The following is a 17,583-nucleotide window of genomic DNA, read 5'->3' on the forward strand; positions in this document are numbered from 1 at the left end:
CAGTGGGAGCACCCCTTAAGGCTCTTTAAAGGTTGTAAAAGCTAAATCCAGGCTTTATTCCATAGCCCCAGAATTTCAGCAACTGTTTGATCAGCCTAAGGTAGACTCTGCAGTGGCAATCACCAAGCGCACAGCCCTCCCGATCGAAGGAGAAGTGATGCAAAAAGATTCGCAGGATCGCAGTCTGGACATGGTTTTAAAGAAGCAGTTTGAAGTCCTGTCTTTGGGCATTAAGGCAGCAGCAGCAGCCTTGATTGCTGCATGGGCCTGTCACACGAGACTGCGATGAGTTCCCTTGGTGGAGGCCTGCCCCCAGCTGATGCTGGAAGTGGAAGATTATATGGTGGATGCTTTGAGCTTATTAAAGTCCTAGGCAAAGTCTGGGCTTATGTGGTTTCTGCTCACAGGATGCTCTAGATTAGGCAGTGGGATGGCAATTCGGCTTCTAAAGCGACTTTAAGCAGACTGCCTTTCAAAGGACAAATGCTTTTTGGGAAAGGTCATGATGAACTCATGACTAGCATAGTAAACCACTGCTCCAAGTCCCTGCCTGACAGCAGACCCTGTCACTCCACTGGGGGGGGGGGGGGGGAATCGGAGTAATTTTCGTCCCTCTTGCCAATCCCACCCAAATAATTTGATCTTCTCCGCTCAGAGATCCTTCCAAGGGTACAGACAGTGCTATACAAATCCCAGGCGCCAGCACACCTTTGGGTCTCACATCAATCCTTTCTCTAAAAAGTCCTAATGATGCCAGGCTCAGAACCGCACCCCCACACTTAGGAGGGCAGATGTAAGTGTTATGGAGGGAATGAGACCAGACATCTTCAGACCAATGGGTGGTGGACATTGTGAACAAGGGGCACAAGACAGAATTCTTTCACCACCACCCCCAATCTATTTCTGGACTCTCCAGCCAGGAGGCCAGGGTCTGTGTCATACTTCAGCAGCTCATCAACATTTGAGCCATAGAATGGGTACCCAATGTCAAATTGGAATCAGGCAGAGACTCCTTTTTCTTCATCATGCCCAAGAAAGGCACAAAAGACTGAAGGCTCATCCTTGATCTCAAGGCAGCCAATGCATTTTTGAAGATTCCCCATTTCCACATGGAAACAGTTCGGTCGGTTGTGGAAGTGGTGGCTAGCTCCGCCAGGGTCTTTCCTTTGTCATATCACTTTCAACACAGCAGAGGAAAGGCCCTAGCGGGGCTAGTCTCAAGCAGTCTGTTTACAGCATTTCCTCTGCTGACTGGATACCATTGCCACTGCTGTTTTGGGAGGGCCTGCGGGTAAGGGGTTCCACACAGGAAGGGGGATCGATTTGAGGCCAGACCCAAATGAGGGAGGTGAGGGGGTTGTCTGGTCAGGAGCTGGGTAGCAGGAAGATGCTACATAGGGATAGTTGAAGAGTGAGAGAGAGCAGGCCCACTGAAGGAGGGGGGAGACGAAGGAGGACAGATATTGAACTGCAATTGGGGGGGGAGAGGAGGGGACATGGATGGTAGACCCACAGGGTGAAGAAGAGGGAAGGGAAGGGAGTGGAGATGGATGCTGGACCCATAAGTAGGGGAGGAAGAAAGTGACCCAGCCCAGAGAGGAGGGTGGGAAGGAAGGAAGAGATGCAAGCAAGAGAGGTGGTGAAGTGGGGTGAGGGGACATGGATGCTTCTACACTATGGAAACTTATATAAAATTAGTGCTTTCTGCTTCTATTATTCAATTTCAGTCTTCAATCAGTCGGTCTAAAAACAACTTTGTGAAGTGACTTACAGCTGTTTAGTGAAATTACTTGATTTTTGGCAATGTAAGTGAAACGATGGGTATAAGGAAATTTTTTTGAGGTAAATTTTTAAATCTTGTACAGTATATGTTGGCTGTAAAAGTCCTGATTAGAAAAATACAAATAGTTCGAAACACTACAGCAAGCTTATTTTTTCTGCTAGCAAATATGATCATATTATACCTCCCTCGCTGGCAAATTCCTGCCTTCGGCCCTTTAAAGGCCCGGATCAGCCGCTGCTCTCCACCTGCAGGAAAGAGGAGCAGCAACACCATTCCCACACCGCACTGGAGCACAAATTGTGGTGGGAAGCCCCGCCCACCTCCCTCGCTAGCAAGCTTCTGCCTTCTTCGGCCCTTGAAAGGCCCCGCAAAAAGAATTTCCCAAGAAGATATGTTAACTACAGTACTTGAACGGAACAAAAGATATCAGACAGACTGATTACATCTACCATTCCTGTAAGAGTGTCACACCTTTCTAATCAATTAAGGGCCATTGTACTAAATTATGACACAGAAAGTTGTTGGAACATCTAATATAATAAAAGCCTAAGCCGTGCATGCGCACTCCCATTGCGTGTTCCGTTTTCTGTGTGCTGTAGGGCACCGCAGATAGGAGTGTGCATGCGCGCAAAACACTCTCTCTCCTCCCCTGAGGCAGATGTTGGACGCGGCGGCTGTCAGCCGTGCTGTTCTTCGGTCTGCCCTGCTCCTTGCCTTAGTATATTTTTAAGTTGAAAGATGAGACAGCGGCTCCTCTCAGGATCCCCACCTGCGTCGGAAGTCCGATGCAGTCGGGGATCTTGAGAGGAGCCGCCGCGTCTTTCAACTTAAAAATATACTAAGGCAAGGAGCAGGGCAGACCGATCTTCAAAATGGCAGCAACTCCTGCACAGAACGCCGATCCAGGGAAATAGGCCAGCCAGCCAGCCATTTGGCCAGGGGACAGAAGCAGCAGAAGAAGAGTGGCTGGATTAGAAACTGTTTTCTTTTTTGTTCCAGTTCATAGCCTCCCTGCCCCTTTTCCTGTCTGGAAGGGAGGGGCAGGAGCAGATGACCCCTGCTGCTCCAGAGTCTGAAAAGTAGTGGGACTGTGTTCCAGACTGTTAGGAGCAGCTTTTGAATGCTATGGTTTCTCCATTGCTCTCTATGGAACTGAGCCCATGTAATGGACTGGGGGGGAGGGGGGGCAGAAAAATGAAGGGAGGCCTACTGCTGGACAGAGGGAGCAGGAAGGAGGCGATGATGGACATGGGGGAGGTAAAACAAAGGGAGAAGGGCTGCTGCTGGATAAGGTGAGCAGTGATGGGGTGGTGGAGGACACAGGGGAGGTAAAAGGAAGGGAGAATGGACGGGGAGCAGGCAAGGAGTGGTTGTGGACAGCCAAGGAAAAAAAAAAAGAGAAAAGACAGAAATACAGAAAGCGGCTAAGGAGAGAGAAAAAGAAATAAAGACAGACACACACACATATATTCTAGCACCCGTTAATGTAACGGGCTATAAGACTAGTATGTTAAGATTACATTTACTAACAATAGAGGCTATTTTTAAAACAAGTTCTAACCTAAATAAATACACACATATTCCACCCTGTCTCTTGGTTCTTGGCTCTCTCTCTGCCTCCTTTCTCCCCCTCTTCTTTCCCTCACAACCAGAAACACACACATTCATTCAGGTAAATCCTAAGCTTTTTCTGCTCTGGGAAAGCCACATGTTTTCCTATACACACATAGAAGCAACTCTATAACAAAATATTTTTCTGCACTTTAGTAAAAAGAATATGTATGGTGCATCTTTTTCTAAGCATTATGGGGGTAATAATAAAAAAAAAAAACAACCATCTAAAAAGTGTCCTAAATGGCTACTTGGACGATCAAAAAGCCTGATCGTCCAAGTACCCATAACCAAAGCTGGTTTTTAGACGTATCTAAAAACAGCTTAGACCTTTCCCCTGCCTCTAAATGCACAGAGAGAAAAGAGGTGTGTTTAGAGGAGGGGAAAGGGCGGGCAGTGGGCGGGAGGTGGGCCGACCTACACCTAGCCGTACAACAGGTATAACCAATACAGTTTAGTCGGCACTTAGACCTTTTTCACTTAGACGAAAGAAAACCAGGTCTAAGTGCCGAACAACGGGCCGCTGAGCTGATGGCTGCTGGCGCCATCAGTTCAGCGGCCCGGCAACCTAACCATCGCGGCAAGAGAGATGCCTCATCTCCCCTACCGCTATGCCATCACTCTTCTACCCGAACTGCCGCGACCCGCGGCAGTTCGGGTAGAGGAGTGATGGCATCGCGGTAGGGGAGATGAGGCATCTCTTCTGCCGCGATGCCTCACTCCCCCCCACACAGAACATCGGAGCAAGAGGGAGCTAAAGCCCTCTTGCCCCAGCCAACCGCGGCACCCCCGACACGATCGGAGCAAGAGGGAGCCCAAGCCCTCTTGCCCCGTCGACTCCCCAACTCCCCAACAATATCGGGCCAGGAGGGAGCACAAGCCCTCCTGGCCCTGGCGACCCCCCCCCCCCCCTAGTTGTTCGGGCCAGGAGGGAGCCCAAGTCCTTCTGGCCCTGGCGACCCCCCCCCACGCTAGTTGTTCGGGCCAGGAGGGAGCCCAAACCCTCCTGGCCCAGCCGATCCTGCCCCCCCCCGACAACATCGGGCCAGGAGGGAGCCCAAACCCTCCTGGCCACGGCGATCCCCTACCCCCACCCCACATTACGGGCAGGAGGGATCCCAGGCCCTCCTGCCCTCGATGCAAACCCTCCTCCCCCAACGACCACCCCCCCCAAGAACCTCCGACCACCCTCCCAGCCGACCCGTGACCCCCCTGGCTGACCCCCAGGACACCCCCATCCCCCTTCCCCGTACCTTTGTTTAGTTGGCCGGACAGACGGGAGCCAAACCCACCTGTCCGGCAGGCAGCCAACGACGGAATGAGGCCGGATTGGCCCATCCGTCCCAAAGCCCCGCCTACTGGTGGGGCCTAAGGCGCCTGGGCCAATCAGAATAGACCCAGGAGCCTTAGGCCCCTCCTGGGAGCGGGGCCTTGGGCACATGACTGGGTTGGGCCCATGTGCCTCAGGTCCCGCCCCCAGGAGGGGCCTAAGGCTCCCGGGCCTATTCTGATTGGCCCTGGCACCTTAGGCCCTACCAGTAGGCGGGGCTTTGGGACAGATGGGCCAATCCGGCCTCATTCCGTCGTTGGCTGCCTGCCGGACAGGCGGGTTTGGCTCCCGTCTGTCCGGCCAACTAAACAAAGGTACGGGGAAGGTGGGTGGGGGTGTCCTGGGGGTCGGCCAGGGGGGTCGTGGGTCGGCTGGGAGGGTGGTCGGAGGTTCTTGGGGGGGGGTGGTCGTTGGGGGAGGAGGGTTTGCATCGAGGGCAGGAGGGCCTGGGATCCCTCCTGCCCGTAATGTGGGGTGGGGGTAGGGGATCGCCGTGGCCAGGAGGGTTTGGGCTCCCTCCTGGCCCGAACAACTAGTGGTGGGGGGGATCGCCAGGGCCAGGAGGACTTGGGCTCCCTCCTGGCCCGATATTGTCGGGGAGTTGGGGAGTCGGGGGGGCAAGAGGGCTTGAGCTACCTCTTGCCCCGATGTTGTCGGGATGGGGAGGTCGCGGTTTGACATGGCAGGAGGGCTTGGGCACCCTCCTGCCTGGATCGTTATTGGGGGGGGGATTCTGTAACCGGTGTTGTTTTTGACAGACACTTGTTACAGAATCCAGCTTTTAGGCGAAGGACTGGCTCCTCCTTCGCCTAACAGCCCTTCTGTTGGACGTTTGTGGCCTAGGCGTGTTTTTGTTTCATTATGGCTAAAAAGTGTAGACGTGCCGGGGGGGGTACTTGTAATCGTAGTGGAGATTGGGCGTTTAGGCAGAGGAAGGCCATAATCAAAACATGGACGTTTGTTTTGGTTATGGACACTTTCCCTGCTTCTGGGTTGAACGTTTAGGGACTTAGGCCAAAAGGGGACTTAGACGCTTGTTTTGATTATACCCCTCCACATCTTTATAATATTAAGCCTATTTTTATAAAACAGTGGTTCCCAACCCTGTCCTGGAGGACCACCAGCCAGTCTGGTTTTTGGTTTAGCCCTAATGAATATGCATGAGAAATATTTGCATATAATAGAGATGATAGGTATGCAAATCTGCCCAGTGCATATTCATTAAGGCCATCCTGAAAACCTGACTGGCTGGTGGTCCTCCAGGACAGTTTTGGGAACCACTGCTATAAAATATACATTTATGCAATCACCTGGCTATTAGTAATATCATTAATTTACTTCCCACTGCTCCTCTTGAAACCTGAACCCAGGACCTCTCGCGCACACACAAACACTAGTCAAAAACACATTTTTAGACACACAAGATTACATTTGTCGACCTAGACTGACATTTAGGAGGCATTCTGACATGGGCCAATAAGATAATTGCTATAATAGTACCTTTTAATGGCCACTGCATGAAATGAATATTTTTGACATAATAAATTGAATTTTGTGAGTATTAATGGGATTATTAATTTGATTATTGTTAGTCTGTGGTTAGGTCTGATTTAGGGACTCGCCTATAGGCTGCAGGTGATTAAAAATGCAACAGCAAGGGTGAGACATATTTTTTCTAAGTGTGCTCCAGTATACTTTTGCTACAAGCTTTGCACTCACTTCTTGTGAAGCAAAGGGCTTTATTTAAGAATGGATATCTGATTTTCCTTACTTTTAAATGGATGTAACTTAGCTGTCTTGGGAAGAAAATTGAATGGTATCAGACCAAAAGGAGCTCAAGATCTAGTCAACAAGGGCTAGTCCAGGTACCAAGTTACCAATATTTGGGAAGAGGGAAAAGTAAGGAATAAACAGATTTTCTCAATGGTGGTTACTGACTTATGGAACTTTCCCCCATTGTTGCTGCGACTGAAACAAGAGTCTTTAAAGTTCTAAGAGCATGTAAAAGTTTTTCTATTTCCAAAAGATAGGTAGGGATAAGCTAGGATCTGGTTGATTCAGGAAGGAAGGAGATTGAATTTTAGCTGTTTTATATTTTAATCTAATTTTGCATTTGTTTTATAACTTTTATTAGTTTTTGTTATGTTTTTAGTTAGTTTTATTACTGTATGTAAACTGCATTGATCATCTTTTGATGGGAAAGCAGTACAGAAAAAAATATATGCAAATAATCACAGAGCTGCCTTTGTATTGTACATGAGGCTATGTTCATGGACATTATTTGCGCCCAATTATGGACTCACATGGTTTTTCTGTTTCTGGTTAGGTATTGTGCATTCTTTCTTCAAATCAAAAAGATTGTTATGATGCAATTAAAAAGTTCCTGAATTTTGATCGACCTATCCCAAGCCAGTGTGTTACAGTTCGCACTTTGAGCCGACAACAGATGCTGATGAGTGTTGCCACAAAAATTGCAATGCAGATAATTTGTAAAATTGGAGGGGAGCTATGGGCAGTAGAAATTCCTGTAAGTAGTTCCCATTAGAAATAACATTTTTGCAATTTGAAATATAGGGAAATAGTTTTTTCCACCTTTAATTTTACTTCTCTGTAATGCATAGTTAGAGGGGCATAATAAAAAAAAAAATGTCTAAGTCCCCTTTTGGCCTAAGCCCCTAAACGCTGAAAGTAGTAGCAGCAGGGAAAATGTTATTCTCAAAAAAAAAATATCCAAAATGAGGTTTTTTTTGAGAATGGCCTACCTCTACGTTCAGCAGTTTAATCTCCCAGACCACCACTATGTCTAACCTTAGAACACATTATCAAACCAAAAATTGCCCAAGTCCCAAACGCCCAAAACAAGACCTTTTAGACGAAGGAGGGGCCAGTCCTTCGTCTAACAGCTGGATTCTGTAACCAGCGTCTGTCAAAAACAACACCGGTTATAGAATCCATCCCCCACCCCCTTGCAACGATCGCAGCAGGAGAGATGCCTAATATATCCTGCCACCATCACCATCACAATCCCCCCTCCCTCCCGTGAACTGCGGCAAGAGAGATACCCAATCTCTCCTGCTAGCACCCCAACTTTCCCGACAATACTGGCCTCCTGCCAAGACACAAGTCCCCGAACCCCCCTCCTGACAATACTGGCAGGAGGGAGCCCAACCCCTCCTGCCGAGGCACAAGCCCCTGAAACCCCCCCCTGACAATACTGGCAGGAACGAGCCCAACCCCTACTGCCAGAAGGCAACCCTCCACCCACCCCCTCAAATACGGTCAGGAGGGATCCCAAGCCCTCCTGCTCATGGCGCACCGCCCTGTGACCTCCCCGATGGCCCCCCGAACGGCCCGCCTAACTTCGATATCCCTTGACACTTCCTGACTCTCCACAATCCCTGACACCCCCCCCAACTTACTTTAAGTTGAACGGACGGATGGGTCCCAAGCCTGTCTGACCGGCAGGCCTGCCATCCTCTGAATGGTGGGCCTAGGTCTGATTTGGCCAGGCACCTAAGGCCCCACCCATAGGAAGGGCCTTAGGCGCCTGGGCCAACCCGTCTGTCTGTTCAACTTAAAGTAAGTTGAGGGGGGTGTCGAAGGTGTGTCGGATTAGGGGGGCCGGCCCATTCGGTGGTTCTGGGGGGGCGATCGGGGAGGTCACGGGGCGATGCGCTGTGAGCAGGAGGGTCTGGGATCAGGAGGGTTGGGGTGCCAGCAGGGATATTGGGCATCTCTCCTGCCGCGGTTCACGGCAGTTTAGGGGGGGAATCACAATCGCGGCAGGAGAGATTAGGAATCTCTCCTGCCGCGATTGTTGTGGTGGGGGCTGAGCAGGTTGCCAGGGATGCCAAGCTGATTGTGGCAGCTGCAATCAGCTCAGCGGCCCCTATTCGGAACTTATACCTGTTTTGACTTGGTCTAAGTCAAAACGTATAATTCCAACTGGGCAACCTTGTTATACTTGGTGTACAACTAAGTCTAGGTTGGCCCACCTCCAGGCCTTTCCCCTCCTCTAAAAACGCCTCTTTTCGCTCTAAGTATTTAGAGGAGGATAAAGGCCTAAGCTGGTTTTAGATACGTTTAAAACCAGCTTTGATTATAGGTACTTGGACAATCTGTGATCGTCCAAGTACCGATTTAGGCCACTTTTTGTACTTTTTAAAATTTTTATTATGAGCCCTTTAGTTTCTAAATTGCAAGCAGAGGCTTATACCTCTTCCCATGCATCTTCTTTCATCTTTACATTGATGGAATGCCCTCATACTTTTGAACAGATCTCTTCCAACAGCCTTCATGTCATGTCACAGGTTTTGTGTTAAAGTCTTTAAAATTCATATTAGGCCAATATTCAGAAAAAGCTGTGCACTAAACTTTGAGAACCTAAAATTGTGGGCCAAAAATGGTGCATGATTTATTTTAAGGTCCTAGATTTAAGACAGCTATTGATATTCCAAATTTAAATATTTAAGCTAGATCAGGTATCTAAAAGTCCCTCCTTGAGGGCCGCAATCCAGTCGGGTTTTCAGGATTTCCCCAATGAATATGCATTGAAAGCAGTGCATGCACATAGATCTCATGCATATTCATTGGGGAAATCTTGAAAACCCGACTGGACTGTGGCCCTCAAGGAGGGACTTTGAGACCCCAGAGCTAGATGCTGAGAGAGTGTAACTTCATTCCCCTGGCCTGGCCCACCTACTTTATAGATACATAAATTTGGTGTTCAGCAGGAAAAATTGGGGGGGCAGATTTATATACCTAGATCATTTGTATATTGGTCTATATACTGTATATTTTGGTGTTGAGCCAGCTATCATATTTATCACTTGACATTGAGAGATAGTGGACATAGAGGGGCATTTTTGGTAGGAAGTCTAAGTCCAAATTTGGACATTTCCCACAAGATGTCCAAAGAGAAATGCAACTAGACATCCACATTTGAACCGCAAGGTAATGACAAGAGTAGAAATCACGAATGTAATTTTTTCAAAACTCATCTATTTAGATGTTTTGGCCATCAGGATGTCCTACCTTAGAATACCTAACTTTGTTCTCCATTTTTGACCACAGACATGTCCAAGTTCAAAACGTCCAAATCCAGACCATTTGGCTATATAAGGGGCCAGCATTGTAATGGATTGGCCATTCATACATTTCTAGAGAGCAGTGGAGCACCTTAGAAGACACTGCTGTGAACTTCACATAAAGGGTGTCAGGTGTACATCTCAACAGAACCCCCTTATAATGTGTGGTGATCCCTATAAAACTCCCCCAAAATCTACTATACCTACCTGTTTACCACCCCAATAGCTCTTATGGCTGCAGGTGGCATCTGTATGGCAGTATAGTAAAATTTTTGTGGGTTTTTGTGGCTTCACACTTTCCACCATAAATGTAGTGTCCCAGTATGGCAATTCTTATGTTTTTATGCCCGCCTCTCTATGGCTGGCTCACCAGGCCACTTAAGTCACCTGTGTGATGCTCTATTAAAGACAGGTATATACTGTTTCATTCAGATTTTTGGAGGGTGGGAGATGATCAGTGACCACTGGGGGAGTGTGGGGGAGGGGGGTATTACTGCAGTGGTCATCTGGTCAATTTGGGTACCTGTAGGGCACTCAGATGCTTTTAAAACAGGTCTAGCTCCGGAGGTCTAAGGTCCGTCCAGGACCTCTTGGGAAAGGTTCAATTATTACCACAAGGCATCCAAGTCTAAGCACACCCAAAGCCTGCCCAGAGCATGCCTACAACATGCCTCCCGTTAGTTTTGGATGCACAGCGGCTAGGGCATCTTGCAAGATGTCCAGAAAGACGGTTTCGAAAATCGGTACTTGAACTTTTTGGCGAGAAAAATGTCCATTTGCCTATATATGCTGTTGCCCCTAATAGGCTCCTACTTAAATCAGAGATTCCTAGTTAATGGGGTTATAGCATCTGATTTGTTGACCTGTTTGTTAAAACTAGACTGCACAATCAAACCTGATTCTTTGTATTATAATCCAAGGGGTTAATATATTCAAAGCAATTTAATCAGACAAGAGGTTCTCCTGCCCAATTAAATCACTTGTGCCTGCCTATCCACTTGCAATTTATACACCAAATCTTCACCAATCCTCTTTTCTATTGCATTTCTTTCATATCTCATATAGTATCAAGCTGACAAGTGACTGCGGGACAGATAAAAGGGAGAATGTGCCTTGAGACAGTGGAATTGCAAACCATGTGCATGTTGGAAGAATGAACCCCCTAGCCCTGTGGTTTTTAGCATCTCTCCCCTTCTTTCCTCCCCTCAGATCTGGTATCTGTCTCCCCAATCCAGCATGTGCCTTTTTTCTTTATCCCCTCTTTCCAACCAGTTCCTTTCAGTGTCTGTTCCACGCTCTCCTACCCACTTTCCTTCAGCGTCTCTCTTCCCCATTTCCTTTCAGCGTCTGTTCCTCTCATCCCCTCTCTCTCCACTTCCCTTCAGCACCCTTCTCCCCTCTCTCCCCTACCCACTTTCCTTGAGCGTCTTCTCCCCATTCTCCTTCAGTGTCTGTTCCTCTCACCCCCCTCTCTCTCCACTTCCCTTCAGCACCCTTCACACGGTCCAGCAGCCCCCTCCCTCCCGCCTGCTCGTCGCGGTCCAAGTATCTCCCTCCATTCCTTCCCCTTACCTTCGCTGGTGATTTTTATTTATCTCTCAACAACAGCTGGAGCCTTGAAGTCACATGTGCCTACCAGAAACTTCTTCTGTGACGCAACTTCCTGTTTACAGTTGCGTTAGAGGAGAACTTTGTGGCAGCTGCACACGACTTCATGGTTCCGGTTGCTTGTTGAGAGAAAAATAAAAATCACCAGCGAAGGTTAGGAAAAGGGAAGGAGGGAGGGGACTGCTGGACCGCGTGATCGGAGATTTTGCGTGCGTTCCCTCAACTGTGGGGAGAAGGCCATTCATCACTCCATGGGGCGGTGAATGACCAGGTTTTTTTCATCCCCAAGTGGAAGTCAAGAAGCATCAGCTTTGTTGCCCCTTGAGGCATGGTGTTAAGAGTACCAGGTCATTAAAACTTTCTCTGCCTCAGAAGTGCCCCCACCGTAAGGGTTGCTTACCTTCGAAGGAACTGGAGAAGGCACATCATAGAAACATGATGGCAGATAAAGGCCAAATGGCCCATCTAGTCTGCCCATCCGCAGTAACCATTATCTCTTTCTCTCTCCAAGAGATCCCATGTGCCTATTCCAGGCCATTTTGAATTCATTGGAAACATGATGGCAGATAAAGGCCTCCATCAAGCCAGGACTAGGCCATAGATTCAGGTCCAATGTTTTCAAAGGATCTGAGCACCAGGCTTTATCAATGGCTTCCCTTGAGGCCAGGAGGAGATGGAGTACCTTCTCATTCAACATGATGCAAAAGCATTAAGGGCTTCAACATCAGTTATACAGAGCTTCAGCCCATTCTGGAGGCCCATGCCCTGCCTGCTGCATGTGCATTGTCAGGGGTGCCTCACAAGGCATGGTAGCTGGTGCACTTTCCAGTTCTTCTAGGGGAGGAAGCTTCAGGCATTGCAGATCACCCGTTCCTTGGTGATCCCTCTCAGGGCCTGACCAGATGCACATCCTTAGAGATGCACAGATGAAGCAGCGAGATACCCTCACCTCCCTCTCTGTGCAACTTATGCATAAGAAAACCAATTCTTTGTAAAGAATCCAAAAGGCTCCCAGATTCGAGAAGCTTCAGCTTCCTCACCATTCCATGGTAATCAAATCTGCTCTCAAAAGAGCCAAGAGTTCCAAAAACTCACTCCTTAGTTCCTCCAGAGAGAGAGGCTTGAATGTTGGCATCCTTTGTGAGAATTATTTTCCAGTGATTTCTTTCCACATACATTCCATACCAGCTCTTCATGAGCTTGTACTTGTGGAATCATGAGCACCATGTCGTGGAGTTCACAGACATCTTGCCCCAAGAGAAGATTGCAATTTTAACTTACTAGTAGCTAAAGAGTGGGTGTGTGAAAAGCACATGGTCCTAGCCACTTAAATGCTTTTGATATGATGTCTAGGGTCTCCGCCATAGATACTGGGTTACACATACTTGCCTGTGTGCCTCAGACCTGGAGCTAGAGAATGACACATTGACAAAATTCATCGCCATTCCCGTCCCCATGGATAACTGCAAGAAACCATCTCCATGTCATTCTTTAAGGAGAGAGGGAAGAATCAGAGTATGAATTGGCACAACCACTGACACTCAAGCCTTGCATTGGAGAATGCTGGTGTAGAAGGACTGAAGTTGAGATAGACACTGAGGAATGACATGGGATTGTTTCCCACGGTTATCCACAGAGACAGGAACCAGTGGCGTAACTAGGGGGAGGCGGTCCGCCCCGGGTATATGCCTCAAGGGGGTGCACAGGAGAGAGCTGAACGGGGATGACGAGGGACCCGCGGGGTTAAATACAACTCGAGCCGTGAGGCTCGTCTTCTGTTCCTATCTGCCCTGCCGCGCACACATAGCTGACCGGAAGTCTTCCCGATGTCATCGCTGATGTCGAAGGGAGGGCTTAAGCAAAGCTTGCCCTCCGACGTCAGCGCTGACATCGGGGAAGACTTCTGGTCGGCTATGTGTGCGCGGCAGGGCAGGCAGGAAATGGAAGACGAGTCATTTAGCATATCAACGTTGATGGTGGCTGGTTCCACCTCACGATAAAGCTGTGTTGCCTTTTTTCCTTTTATCTCTCTATTTTTTTCCTTTTTTATCCTATATCAGCGGTTTTGCACATAATATTCATTTGTAAGGTTTTTTTCACATGCACTTCATGCACTTTACAAAAAGTTTTCTTAAGTTATAAATTTATTAAATTTCAAAAGAATTTTCAAAAGAATTCTTTAAATTTCCATAAACTCATTACATCAACACAAATTAATGTTTTAAGCTTTTTTCTTATTCATTTCCTTTTTTCATTACATATATAAAAATACATAAAATAACATATATTATAATAATACTAAAAACAGTCACTATTAAAAACAATATATTCTAATAAGATTCAAATGTGTTATAATAAATCTAGTGATATTAATTTCTATTTGGGAATAAAGCATTAATAAATTCATCAGGAAATAAAATTTGAATTTAAGTAGTTGAATAAATAAAAAATTGTTTGGTAGGGGGTGGCAGACATAGATGATTATAACAATATACAAGACAGGAACCTGTAATGGTATACATCATAAGAGGTTCCAAAGACTTAAGTCTGTATAATTTATGATATGTCCACCACATTTTGGTTTTAAATATTTAATAAGGAATCTTTATTTAGTATTAACAAATAATTTTTACACATATAATCTTTGGGAAATTATTGATTGATTAGATGCCATGATGGCTTTGATACGTGCAATAAGTATTATCTTCCCTTCCAATTTTTCTTGTTATCAATTATTTGAATTTTAGGGATGATATATATTTAAGGCCTCTTCACACATATGCTAGGTACGCCACTGACAGGAACAGTGATGAATTTTGTCACCGTGTCATTCTCTACCTGGAACCTGTGGTTCAGGAGAAGCTGGTGGATGTTCTGTGCCAGGGATACCACCATTTTGGTGACAAGTTAGAGGAGATCCCAGCCCTCATCAAGAAGCATTTTGAGGCCATCAAGTTACTGTCCTGGTACACTCTAGCTCAGTGGTCTCAAACTCAAACGCTTTGCGGGGCCACATTTTGAATTTGTAGGTACTTGGAGGGCCGCAGAAAAAATAGTTAATGTCTTATTAAAGAAATGACAATTTTGCATGAAGTAAAACTCTTTATAGTTTATATATCTTTCCTTTAACAGTTAAAAGGACATTAACTATTTTTTCTGCGGCCCTCCAAGTGCTCTATTTTTTCTGCAGCCCTCGCATTTAAAGTTTAATATCTTTTCTTTCTCAAAACTGGCACATTTCAATCACTAAATTGAAAATAAAATCATTTTCCTACCTTTGTTTGGTAATTTTATCAGTCTCTGACTATGCATCCAATATTTCTTCTCTTCTTCTTTATGCTTCCTCTCCTCCAGACCTCATTCCCTCCCCCAACTTTTTCTTTCTTTCTCTATGTTTGTCTTTCTTTGATTCCGTGTCCCATTTTTTGCTTTGTTTCTGGCTCCCTGTCCCCCCTTCTTTCTTTCTTTCTTCCTTCCTGCCCTCCCCCATGCCACCGCCGCCGGGGAATAGGCTGCTGCCGCTGCCTCCATCATGAACAGGCCGAGATCTCCCTCTTTCTCTTCTCCACGGGGCCGACCAACTCTCGCCACCCGACGTCAATTCTAACATCGGAAAGGACATTCTGGGCAGCCAGGCAGCGATTGGCTAGCCAGAACGTCCTCTCGACGTCTGAATTGATGTCGGGCGGCGAGAGTTGGTCGGCCCTGAAGAGAAGCAGGGAGATCAAATAACACGGTGCCGGCCTGAGAAGAGAAGGGAAGCAGGTTGGGCACCACTGCTCTAGACGAGCCGCACTCTAGGGAGAACAGTGGACCGCTTCCCCCTCGGTACGCCACTGGAGCAGCAGCATGTCTGGCCGTCTCTTCTGTGGATAGCGCAAGGAGCCGCCAACCCGAAGCTTTGAATGGAACGAGCCAGCTAGATATGCTGCTGCTCCAAAAGGAAGATAATGATCCAGTCCAGACTGCGGGCCGCAAATAAAATCTGGAGAGCCACATGCGGCCCGTGGGCCGCGTGTTTGAGACCGCTGCTCTAGCTCAACCTCCTTTACTAGGATGTTTTCTGATGAAGGGCCGCAAAGGGTCTTCTACTTTCAAAGGCATAGGTTGTCTCTCACTTCTTGTCTCCCCCAGAATAATCAGAGTTCTTACTCCTGCCCACACTAACAGACAGCTCAGAAGCCTAGCCAGCTTCTGAATCTAAGCAAAGAATGAGCTTTTGACTGGCTTCAAGAGAACATAGCCATGGGAAGCCTGCTGATAGAAAGGCGGCTGAATCCCTCCCCCCCCCAAAAAAAAAGGCCCCTTAAAACCTCAGATTAGAGGGTTCTCAAAAATAGTCTGGATAGGCTACACCCTGTAATGGGAAACAGTCCTACCAAACTGCCCTCCAAAAGTATCTAAATTGAGCTTTTATCACCAGGAATTGCTTACAAAAGAAGGGGGTTTAGATTTGTGGAGGAATAGAGAGTTAAGTAATGGAAGCCAAAGCAGTCAAACCCTTTCTGCTAGGTGAAAAAGGGAAGAGACTATTCCATGTACTTCTTGATCACCAAGAAAACAGACGGATTCTGACCCATCCTAAATCTAAGGGTCTTGAACAAATATCTAGGAAAGCAAATGTTCAGGATGGTTTTTCTGGGCACCTTACTGAACAAGATTGGTTAGGCTCTCTGGACTTAAAGGAAGCCTACACCCATATATGTATATATCACAGTCACAGGAAGTATCTCACACAAGCTCCCAGGATCTTCACAGATTGAGAGTAGAGGTTTCCCTACCTGGATGATTGGCTGTCAAGAGCACATCAAGTTCTAGGTTCAAGTTTATTAGATTTTTGATAGACTGCCTATCTAAGAAAATCTAAGCAGTGTACAAATGAAGGAGCACAAAAATCCATGTGCAAAACTATTTGGGTACTGGAGTTAAGAACATAAGAACATAAGCAATGTCTCCACTGGGTCAGACCCAAGGTCCATCGTGCCCAGCAGTCCGTTCACGTGGCGGCCCAACAGGTCCAGGACCTGCGCAGTAGCTCCCTATCTATACCCCTCTATCCCTTTTTCCAGCAGGAAATTGTCCAATCCTTTCTTGAACTCCGGTACCGTACTCTGTCCTATTACGTCCTCTGGAAGTGCATTCCAGGTGTCCACCACACGCTGGGTAAAGAAAAACTTCCTAGCATTTGTTTTGAATCTGTTCCCTTCCAATTTTTCCGAGTGCCCTCTTGTTCTTATATGTTTTGAAAGTTTGAAGAATCTATCCCTCTCTACTTTCTCTATGCCCTTCATGATCTTGTAGGTCTCTATCATGTCACCGCTGAGTCTCTGCTTTTCCAGGGAGAAGAGCCCCAGCCTCTCCAATCTTTCAGTGTATGAAAGGTTTTCCATGCCCTTAATCATTCGTGTCGCTCTCCTTTGGACCCTCTCAAGTATTGCCATATCCTTCTTAAGGTGCAGTGACCAATACTGAACACAGTACTCCAGTACTCTAGAGTTTGTCATCAACTACCCAAAGTCCCATCTAGCACCAGCCCAACCATTGGAATTCAAAGGAGCCCTGATAGAAAAGGCTCAGGTCATACCTTTTCTCCTAGATCAGAGCATAATGGCCCTGATCTTTATAGTGCTGCAAATTCAGCTTGGCAAATGCTGAAATTTCTCAGCCACATGGCCTCAACTGTACACATTACACCCATGGCATGCTTTTATCTGAGGCCAGCCAAGTGGACTCTAGCTTAACAATGGTCCCAGGCCCATGGGAACTTAGCAAAGGTCATCACTGTCACTTAGCTCAAACAGTTTCTGTCTTTGTAGATGAACTGCAGCAGTGTGGCCAAGGGATTGCAATTCCAAATTCCTCTGCGCCACAGGTCAGATGCATTAAACCTGGTCTGGGTGGCTTGTGTAGATGAGCTGTATACCCAAGGTCAGTGATTTACTCAGGAATGATAGCAACAGATCAATCTTCTAGAGTTGCAGGCCATTTGAGGAATGTTTCATGGTAGGGAGTAAGTATAGAAGGCAACAAAGTTGTCATCTCCAAAAGATGAATGTGGGTTTGAACCATGGGTATCTAGAATTTTACACATTCTACTTATTTATCATGTTTTCAATTTAAACATCATGAAATACTGAGCTATCCTATAAAGCATGACTTTTCTT

At 46.9% G+C, this 17,583-nt stretch overlaps 1 protein-coding gene across 3 annotated transcripts in view; it reads left to right on the top strand.

Annotated features, from left to right (window-relative positions):
• PIWIL4 (piwi like RNA-mediated gene silencing 4) overlaps positions 1–17,583 on the top strand; it is a 211,334-nt gene that overhangs the window by 150,023 nt on the left and 43,728 nt on the right. For 2 of the 3 annotated variants that reach the window (XM_033947501.1, XM_033947500.1), the window contains exon 15: positions 7,051–7,251. The exons of the other annotated variant lie outside the window; for it this stretch is intronic. In XM_033947501.1, the coding sequence (XP_033803392.1) occupies positions 7,051–7,251 (201 nt within the window). The remainder of the gene's footprint in view (positions 1–7,050; positions 7,252–17,583) is intronic. 3 annotated transcript variants of the gene reach the window in all.

The sequence above is a fragment of the Geotrypetes seraphini genome, chromosome 6 (assembly GCF_902459505.1).
Source record: "Geotrypetes seraphini chromosome 6, aGeoSer1.1, whole genome shotgun sequence".
Lineage (NCBI taxonomy): Eukaryota > Metazoa > Chordata > Amphibia > Gymnophiona > Dermophiidae > Geotrypetes > Geotrypetes seraphini.